The sequence below is a fragment of the Entelurus aequoreus genome, linkage group LG18 (assembly GCF_033978785.1).
Source record: "Entelurus aequoreus isolate RoL-2023_Sb linkage group LG18, RoL_Eaeq_v1.1, whole genome shotgun sequence".
NCBI lineage: Eukaryota > Metazoa > Chordata > Actinopteri > Syngnathiformes > Syngnathidae > Entelurus > Entelurus aequoreus.
The window spans coordinates 48,521,176-48,531,784 of NC_084748.1; the positions used below are offsets into that span (position 1 = coordinate 48,521,176).

The 10,609-nt window shown below is 41.4% G+C and overlaps 1 protein-coding gene across 1 annotated transcript in view; it reads left to right on the forward strand.

Annotated features, from left to right (window-relative positions):
• The window catches only part of LOC133634212 (uncharacterized), a 39,865-nt gene extending 29,457 nt beyond the window's left edge, over positions 1-10,408 (forward strand). Inside the window, exons 14-18 of the mRNA XM_062027302.1 lie at positions 3,104-3,231; positions 3,329-3,509; positions 6,634-6,778; positions 10,004-10,080; positions 10,242-10,408. Coding sequence (XP_061883286.1) covers positions 3,104-3,231; positions 3,329-3,509; positions 6,634-6,778; positions 10,004-10,078 — 529 coding nt within the window. The 3' untranslated portion in view covers positions 10,079-10,080; positions 10,242-10,408. The remainder of the gene's footprint in view (positions 1-3,103; positions 3,232-3,328; positions 3,510-6,633; positions 6,779-10,003; positions 10,081-10,241) is intronic.
• Positions 10,409-10,609: the final 201 nt, after the last annotated feature.

The window sequence follows — 10,609 nt, forward strand, 5'->3', positions numbered from 1 at the left end:
TAATAGTTCCACTTGAACAAGACTACTTGTATTTGCATAATAGTTCCACTTTAACAAGACTACTTTGCTTTTACTTGCATAATAGTTCCACTTTAACAAGACTACTTGTATTTGCATAATAGTTCCACTTTAACAAGACTACTTGTATTTGCATCATAGTTCCACTTTAACAAGACTACTTGTATTTGCATAATAGTTCCACTTTAACAAGACTACTTTGCTTGTGTTTGCATAATAGTTCCACTTTAACAAGACTACTTTGCTTGTGTTTGCATAATAGTTCCACTTTAACAAGACTACTTTGCTTGTGTTTGCATAATAGTTCCACTTTAACAAGGCTACTTTGCTTGTATTTGCATAATAGTTGCACTTTAACAAGACTACTTGTATTTGCATAATAGTTCCACTTTAACAGTACTACTTTGCTTGTATTTGCATAATAGTTCCACTTTAACAAGACTACTTTGCTTGTATTTGCATAATAGTTCCACTTGAACAAGACTACTTTGCTTGTATTTGCATAATAGTTCCACTTGAACAAGACTACTTTGCTTTTACTTGCATAATAGTTCCACTTTAACAAGACTACTTGTATTTGCATAATAGTTCCACTTTAACAAGACTACTTGTATTTGCATCATAGTTCCACTTTAACAAGACTACTTGTATTTGCATCATAGTTCCACTTTAACAAGACTACTTGTATTTGCATAATAGTTCCACTTTAACAAGACTACTTTGCTTGTGTTTGCATAATAGTTCCACTTTAACAAGACTACTTTGCTTGTATTTGCATAATAGTTCCACTTTAACAAGACTACTTTGCTTGTATTTGCATAATAGTTCCACTTTAACAAGACTACTTGTATTTGCATAATAGTTCCACTTTAACAAGACTACTTGTATTTGCATAATAGTTCTACTTTAACAAAACTACTTGTATTTGCATAATAGTTCCACTTTAACAAGACTACTTGTATTTGCATAATATTTCCACTTTAACAAGACTACTTGTATTTACACAATAGTTCCACTTTAACAAGACTACTTGTATTTGCATAATAGTTCCACTTTAACAAGACTACTTGTATTTGCATAATAGTTCCACTTTAACAAGACTACTTGTATTTGCATAATAGTTCCACTTGAACAAGACTACTTTGCTTGTGTTTGCATAATAGTTCCACTTTAACAAGACTACTTTGCTTGTGTTTGCATAATAGTTCCACTTTAACAAGACTACTTTGCTTGTATTTGCATAATAGTTCCATTTTAACAAGACTACTTTGTTTGTATTTGCATAATAGTTCCACTTTAACAAGACTACTTGTATTTGCATAATAGTTCCACTTTAACAAGACTACTTGTATTTGCATAATAGTTCCAATTTAACAAGACTACTTGTATTTGCATAATAGTTCCACTTTAACAAGACTACTTGTATTTGCATAATAGTTCCACTTTAACAAGACTACTTTGCTTGTATTTGCATAATAGTTCCACTTTAACAAGACTACTTTGCTTGTATTTGCATAATAGTTCCACTTGAACAAGACTACTTTGCTTGTATTTGCATAATAGTTCCACTTGAACAAGACTACTTGTATTTGCATAATAGTTCCACTTTAACAAGACTACTTTGCTTTTACTTGCATAATAGTTCCACTTTAACAAGACTACTTGTATTTGCATAATAGTTCCACTTTAACAAGACTACTTGTATTTGCATCATAGTTCCACTTTAACAAGACTACTTGTATTTGCATAATAGTTCCACTTTAACAAGACTACTTTGCTTGTGTTTGCATAATAGTTCCACTTTAACAAGACTACTTTGCTTGTGTTTGCATAATAGTTCCACTTTAACAAGGCTACTTTGCTTGTATTTGCATAATAGTTCCACTTTAACAAGACTACTTGTATTTGCATAATAGTTCCACTTTAACAAGACTACTTGTATTTGCATAATAGTTCCACTTTAACAGTACTACTTTGCTTGTATTTGCATAATAGTTCCACTTTAACAAGACTACTTTGCTTGTATTTGCATAATAGTTCCACTTGAACAAGACTACTTTGCTTGTATTTGCATAATAGTGCCACTTGAACAAGACTACTTTGCTTTTACTTGCATAATAGTTCCACTTTAACAAGACTACTTGTATTTGCATAATAGTTCCACTTTAACAAGACTACTTGTATTTGCATCATAGTTCCACTTTAACAAGACTACTTGTATTTGCATAATAGTTCCACTTTAACAAGACTACTTGTATTTGCATAATAGTTCCACTTTAACAAGACTACTTTGCTTGTGTTTGCATAATAGTTCCACTTTAACAAGACTACTTTGCTTGTATTTGCATAATAGTTCCACTTTAACAAGACTACTTTGCTTGTATTTGCATAATAGTTCCACTTTAACAAGACTACTTTGCTTGTATTTGCATAATAGTTCCACTTTAACAAGACTACTTGCATTTGTATAATAGTTCCACTTTAACAAGACTACTTTGCTTGTATGTGCATAATAGTTCCACTTTAACAAGACTACTTGTATTTGCATAATAGTTCCACTTTAACAAGACTACTTGTATTTGCATAATTGTTCCACTTTAACAAGACTACTTGTATTTGCATAATAGTTCCATTTTAACAAGACTACTTGTATTTGCATAATAGTTCCACTTTAACAAGACTACTTGTATTTGCATAATAGTTCCATTTTAACAAGACTACTTGTATTTGCATAATAGTTCCACTTTAACAAGTGTAAAAGTAAATGTTTTGTATTCACTGATAGTAAAAAACCTCTCTGTCTTCTTCAGTTGACAAGCAGGTGGAGCCAAAACTATTTTAACTTATCAAATAAAGAATACTATTATAAGGTAAATAATGAATAATAGTTTTCTAAGGTCTGTTAAAGTCAGGCAGCACAACATTGCAGTAATGGGCTTTATTATTTTCATTTTATTGTGTTAGTTTTTGGCACAAAAGTAATCCCTGAGTAACGTATGATTTTTGGCACAAAAGTAATCCCTGAGTAACGTATGACATGGTGATTGAGTGCACTTCCATGTTCCGGTGCTTTCCTGACTTGCAGGTTGTTGGTGGAGTGCAGGTACGTGCCAGGTAGCGTCCTCACCGTCAGCTACCTGGTGAAAACTCCCACGTTGGGGCCGTCCGTTCAGACTCAAGGCGTGTTTGGCGTGCAGCTCAGACTCGCCAAAGGTGGACAGATTCTTGTCTCTTTTGAAGCTGATGAAAGCTGAGTGTCTAAAAGGATGTTCCTGTACTGTTACTAAAAATCTTCATCATCATCATCCAGACGCTGAATACAGCAGCTACTACCCGCAGTATCACCAGCCCCTGCAGATGCTCCTGGGGAAACCCCTCTTCCTGGAAGTGCGGATGCTCAACGCCCCAGATTCCAGCTTGGTGCTGCTGGTGCACTATTGTGTGGCCTACCCACGCTCGGGAGATGCTGTGTGGGTGCTGCTCTACAACGGGTACGTTTTGAGGGGCCCCGCTGAGACAGGATTGCAGTGGATGCAACAGAAACCTTTTGTAGATGTGATGGAACAGACCTGGGGGCCGCCACATCTCTTTATGTGGCCTGAAAAATAAGATTTGTCAATTAAGTACTTCGCCCTTTCCATTTTGACATAAGAAAATGCATGTACCGCATGCAATTGCATATCTTTTACACCCGTGTTTCTTAACCATAGGGCCTGGGCCCATTGTTGGGCCATCAGCACCCACTAGAGGGCCGCCAAAAGAAGGGTTTGTCAGCCGTGGTCTTTATGGGCCTCAGTTGTAATACGCTTTTCCACCAATTGTGGCAGTAATGACAATATCAAAGTCATAATTAAGGCCCAAGCTGTTTGTTTACATGCTTTTTTTATTTCTCTTTGCTATTTGGGCTTATTGGACACTAATTAGAATAAAAACTAAGAATCATCTTTTGATATGATGTACTTAGTCCATAAGTACAGAAACGTGTACTTCATGTTTAGTGACATCCTAATTCTTATTTTTACACTTTTTTCCCCCCCAAATTCCAGTGTATGGTATACTCTTCTGACACCACCAGATGGCAGTATAAGTGTCCACATAAGACCCCAATTCAGTAGTGTACACAATTTTGGAAATAAGGGCTAAAAGGTGCTGTCCACGCATGTGGCCACTAAGCCTTTAGAGGTTTTAAAGGGGAACTGCACTTTTTTTGGAATGTTGTCTATCATTCACAATCATTATGAAATACATGACAACGGATGGATTTAAAAAAAATGCATTCTAAATATTAAATGTAAATGAAGTCCGCTTACAGCGGAGCCAATGGGAGCTCCACTATTCCGCCCATAAAATCTTTGATACTTGATAATAAACAATAACAGTTGGGAAGACGAGCTGCTTGTCCAGGTCAACGCGCATCTCCCATCCTTTACCAGGGGTAAGCAGAGGCGATGATCTTCCCGCCTCTGTCTTCTGTCCTACCTCTCCTAGTTTGATGAATGTGATGTTTGGCCGATGGGGATCCCTGGAGTTGTTTGCCCTGACTCTGCATCTCTCCAACAGCTCTGCCAACTTCCTCAGCACCTGATTCTGCATTGTCTTTGCTGCACAGGGAGCACTTGCCCTCGCTTCCGAACAACCGGGCGAGGTTTTCGAGGGCATGGCAGGGTGTCATACACTGCCCTCAAGAGGAAGCTGAGAGGAGTTCGGCAGATGTCGGCACAGGTTATGACTCTTTGGATGGTATCCTCCCAGCAAGTCTATGCCCCCTGTTTTCCCTGGGATACAGCCTTGATCAGATACTTGTCTTGCGCCACTTGTGAGACCTTTTCCACCACAGTGGCCTTCCTCTGCTGTCTCGTGGCTTTGGACCAGAATTGGACTGGTTGGCTGTCTTGGATTCTTCCCAGGATCTCCTTGTATTTCAGTCTCAACACAGCTTGGTCCACTTCCGGCTGGGCCCTCCACTTTCGTCCAGTGCAGACAGTCACCGCTGTGCTCTTCACAGCTTCGTCTCTTGATTCCCTCAACTCCAGTACAAGGCGAGTCTTCTCCTGCCTGTAACCCAGATTGATGGACTTCAGCAGAAGTTGCAGAATATTCTTGCCGAACAGACCTGTGTCCGAGAAACAGCGGGGGAGGCCCAGCCACTTCCTGATATAGGTTATGACTCTTTGGATGGTATCCTCCCAGCAAGTCTATGCCCCCTATTTTCCTTGGGATACGGCCTTGATCAGATACTGGTCTTGCGCCACTTGGTGAGACCTCTTCCACCACCATGGCCTTCCTCTGCTGTCTCGTGGCTTTGGACCAGAACTGCACTGGTTGGCTGTCTTGAACTCTTCCCAGGATCTCCTTGTATTTCAGCCTCGAGACAGCTTGGTCCACTTCCGGCTGGGCCCTCCACTTTCGTCCATTGCGGATAGTCACCGCTTCGCTCTTCACAGCTTTGTCTCTTGATTCCCTCGACTCCAGTACAAGGCGAGTCTTCTCCTGCCTGTAACCCAGATTGATGGACTTCAGCAGAAGTTGCAGAATGTTCTTGCCGAAAAGACCTGTGTCCGAGAAACAGCGGGGGAGGCCCAGCCACTTCCTGATATAGGTTATGACTCTTTGGATGGTATTCTCCCAGCAAGTCTATGCCCCCTGTTTTCCCTGGGATACGGCCTTGATCTGGTCTTGCGCCACTTGGTGAGACCTCTTCCACCACCATGGCCTTCCTCTGTTGTCTCATGGCTTTGGACCAGAACTGCACTGGTTGGCTGTCTTGGACTCTTCCCAGGATCTCCTTGTATTTCAGCCTCGAGACAGCTTGGTCCACTTCCGGCTGGGCCCTCCACTTTCGTCCATTGCGGATAGTCACCGCTTCGCTCTTCACAGCTTTGTCTCTTGATTCCCTCGACTCCAGTACAAGGCGAGTCGTCTCCTGCCTGTAACCCAGATTGATGGACTTCAGAGGAAGTTGCAGAATGTTCTTGCCGAAAAGACCTGTGTCCGAGAAACAGCGGGGGAGGCCCAGCCACTTCCTGATATAGGTTATGACTCTTTGGATGGTATCCTCCCAGCAAGTCTATGCCCCCTGTTTTCCCTGGGATACGGCCTTGATCAGATACTGGTCTTGCGCCACTTGGTGAAATTTCTTCCACCACCATGGCCTTCCTCAGCTATCTCGCGGCTTTGGACCAGAACTGGACTGGTTACCCCCAGCCCAGTCCTGTCTTTGACTCTTCGCAGGATCTCATTGTATTTCAGTCTCGAGACAGCTTAGTCCACTTCCGGCTGGGCTCTCCACTTTCGTCCAGTATGGACAGTCACCGCTGCTCTCTTCACAGCTTCGTCTCTTGATTCCCTCAACTCCAGTACGAGGCGAGTCTTCTCCTGCCTGTAACCCAGATTGATGGACTTCAGAGGAAGTTGCGAAATGTTCTTGCCGAAAAGACCTGTGTCTGAGAAACAGCCACTTCCTGATATAACCGTTGGTGATGCCAATGTATATATTATTCACTGTTACTTGGCCCTCTGAGGGCAGTCATAACTGCCATGTTGCCCTCAATGAAAATGAGTTTTTTCCCCCCCGATCTGGTTTATTAATGTGCTGTGTCGTCTGTTTCTACCAAGATGCCCCAACCCACTGGACCCAGCCTCTCAGCAAGTGGTGCTGTCTCACCCTCCACCGCCGTCCCCTCAAGGTCAAACACGGCGCTTCACCATGAGCACCTTCCAGTTCCTTCCTGACGACAACATCAAGGACCCGGATGAGGAGGTAATGATCATCAGTGACGATGAACGTAATGTCCGCACAAATCCTAGAATGACCTCATTGACCGTTTGCGTCGGTAAGACGTGTCATGGCCGTCACGGCAGAGAAGTGTTTTGATTGTGAACGGGAAGAAGAATATGCTTTTGGAGAAAAAAGCAAGTCATCAAACTGTATCGTCACTTGTGAGACTCAATTTGTGGAGCAAAATGATTTTTACTTCATAATTTAAATGAATATTTGTACGCCAGTCGTGCCTAGTCGGCTGTTTATAAGGAAGTCGGACACATTCCTAATTCACTTGCTATGAAACACCTTGTATTAACGGAAAGGGTAAACTACGTTGTGAGGATTTTATAAGCCCAGGGACAAGCAGTAGAAAATGAATAGATGGATGGCATTACAGAATTTGTATTGTATATTTATTTTAACTGAGGAATGCACAATAAAAAATAATCTAGAGCAACATTAAAGGAGCCATATGTAGTAATGTGGCCGGAAATGATACTGAAATCATGGTCAACATTCTGTAGTCCCCTCCCTCTCTCACTGACTGAGGTTGCCAGATATGCAGCCCAATCCAGCTGGATGGACTGGACTACTCCAAGGAACTTCAAACTTCCACTGCCTCTTACCAGGGGTTGAGGTGCTGGGACCATAATAGCTGAATAGACAAGCGTTTTGTCAGTAACAAATCTCTAACCAACACCATTTGACACAGCAATGAGGCTATTTTCAGGAAGAAGTAGATCATGCCTGCGTACAATATCACAACAATCATATCGTTATTGATAGCACTATCAGAAAACAAAGACTAAAACCAACTACAACCAACGCTAGCAATGGTTATACTGGTGAAAATAGCAGCCTAATGTACGCCCAAAACTAAAGAGGAGACATTTTACCAAGGCATGCCCATAGGCTACTGTTTCAAACCTTTCAGATTGCCATATAACTTGGTACATGTAGTCCACAACATGCATACACCAATGAGGAATTATTTTATCATGTGATTTGGCTGTCTCCATACCTTTCACGTTGCCATGATGACTAATGTTGGAACCCATTTCCTCAGCGTATTGAGAAGGAAATATGCACTGACACTACACATATCCACATAGGTTTGATTTGTACTAAATATATTACATGTCGACATACAGGCTAACTAGCATATATTTCCCCCTATATGTTGTTGTGTCATTGACCAGGCTAGCATGCTAAGCATTACACTAGGACAGGGGTCGGCAACCTTTACCACTCAAAGAGCCATTTTGGCAAGTTTCACAAATTAAAGAAAATAATGGGAGCCACAAAAATTTTTTTTAAATTTAAAATGAAAAACACCGCATACAAAGCTTAAATGCTTTGTGCTATGTTAACCAGGGGTCTCCGACACACGCACCGGCACGCACTTTAATGTGGAAATTTGATGTTAGTGCGGCCCGCGAGTTTTGAATGAATGGCGCTTGATAGCGTCATACTTGCCAACCCTCTCATTTTTCCCGGGAGACTCCCGAATATCAGGGCGTGATGACACTGCTTTTGGCGCCCTCTACAGCCTGCCCTAACAGTGTACCTGCTCGACCACATGTAGAATGCAGTTTCAGCTTGCTCACGTAAGTGATAGCAAGGCATACTACCTCAGCAGCCACACATCTTACACTGACGGTACCAATACCCAGAATCTCATGCAGCCCTAACTCTTCCGCTCAACCAACGCACGGAGGGGGGGGGTTAATGTGTGGGGGGATTTGGTGGTAGCGGGGCTGTATAATGTAGACCGGAAGAGTTAGGGCTGCATGGGATTCTGGGTATTGGTTGTGTTGTGTTTATGTTGTGTTACGGTGGGATGTTCTCCAGAAATGTGTTTTTCATTCTTTTTTGGTGTGGGTTCACAGTGTGGCGCATATTTGTAACGTAACAATGTTAAAGTTGTTTGATACGGCTACCGTCAGTGTAAGCTGTGTGGCTGATGGGTAAGTATGCTTTGCTGTCTCCTATGTGTGCAGGTAAAAGCAACATACAACATGTGGCCGGGCTGGTACGCTGTTTGTAAATGCTATAGAGGACAATTACTGCAGTTCAATTAGGGCACTCCCTTTATTTAGTAATTAGAGTGTAAATAGGATTATATTTTCCCTGGGAGTTATCTATGAGAGACACTGAGATCCATAAGTCTCCTGGGAAAATCGGGGGGGTCGGCAAGTATGTAGCTGAGCCGCATCAGAGTGGTCAAAGAGCCGCATGCGGCTCCGGAGCCGCGGGTTGCCGACCCCTGCACTAGGAGCTAAGCACCATCACACTAAGCATGTGTTGACTGTATTGGACAATATAGTTTACATACAAAATGTCCATTTGCGTTTATTACAAGTAATAAGAAAAGGTAAATGCCTGACTTACCTATCAAGGAGGAAATGAGCAAGTTTGGCGTCAGATGAAAAAATATGTTCCGCCTTCAATGGTCTCCATCTTTCAAAGGCATCCTGGTTTTGTTCCTGGCTTTGTCATGAATAAGTTGAGAAGGGTAACTTTTAGATGTGCTAAGGTCTGACATGTTTAGTAACTTTACCAGTGGCAGTAGCCAGACCAAGATGGCAACCTGGATGTGACACGCTCACAGACTTTTCATCGAAATGAAAACAATAACAATATTTCGGGACTGTAAATCTAAGCAAAGCAATCAATGTACTAATATGATCCACTTCAAGAAACTCTTCAAACTTAAAGTGTTTACAAAGTACAAAGAAGAAGAACCATGATAAACATTCTGAATTTATTTCATACATCCATTCATTTTGAAAATAATCTTACTCATCTCACCATATGAAATATAACTTACTTCACCAATTATTTATTTATTTTTATTGTTATTACTTATGGAGTATATTGTGAATAAATTGAGAACAGGAAGCAAACAAAAGTTTTAGCAACTGTTATGTAAAAGAAAAGGGGTAGGATTAAATAAGCTCTGCTTCTTCCTACTCCTTTTCCAACATGTTGAAAAGAGAAACTGGAAATTGTGATGCATCATGTTGTATGCATGTTTGAAATAAACTCAAACTCAATGTATTGGTATCTGCTCCTTTTTGTTCATAATTTACTTTACTGGTGTGCTGATTGTTTTTCTCTTTGTTTTGGTTTCAATGAATGACAGGAAAACAAGTTGGTGAAATGACAAGTCGCTGCTTACTGGACGCTTCACATCACTTTGTGTTTGTGTCTTGCTCGCAGATTTACTTCATGTGTTCAACTGAAGTCTGCTCGCCGCATGACGGCCCGTGTGTGGAGGGTTGTTTTGGTCATTGACGGTGAGTAAATTGACTCTCACACACACACTGACCCTGAACAAGCGCCATTAATACCCCTGCAAACGACAAGCGGGCTGCTCCTGGTATGACAGACGGACAATGATTTAGTAATGAGAGGCTTGAATTATTCATCACAACTGATCCATTTCCTGTTTTGACAGTTACGGAATGGAAGGCATGACTGCAGCGACCCAAGTCTCGAGCAGGTTTTTTTTTCTCTCTCTCAACGACACATATTTTGATGTTTCCTTCCTGCTCGCGTCTCTTCTGTTCTCTACTTGAGGAAAGAGACATCAGTCATTTAAGCAGCAATAAAAGCTCTCCAAGGACACAAGAGGGTGTGTGTGTGTGTGTGTGTGTGTGTGTGTGTGTGTGCGTCTGTTAAGATGGCCGCGTTACCAATGGAAGTGGTGCTCTATTTAGAAGAACAAATAAGAGTGGCGATGCATCAAATGCGCACACTTAAGATTTAACAGGCTCACTTAGTGCTCCTCAATGTGCATTAGAGCTTTGCAGCCACTATAAAAGT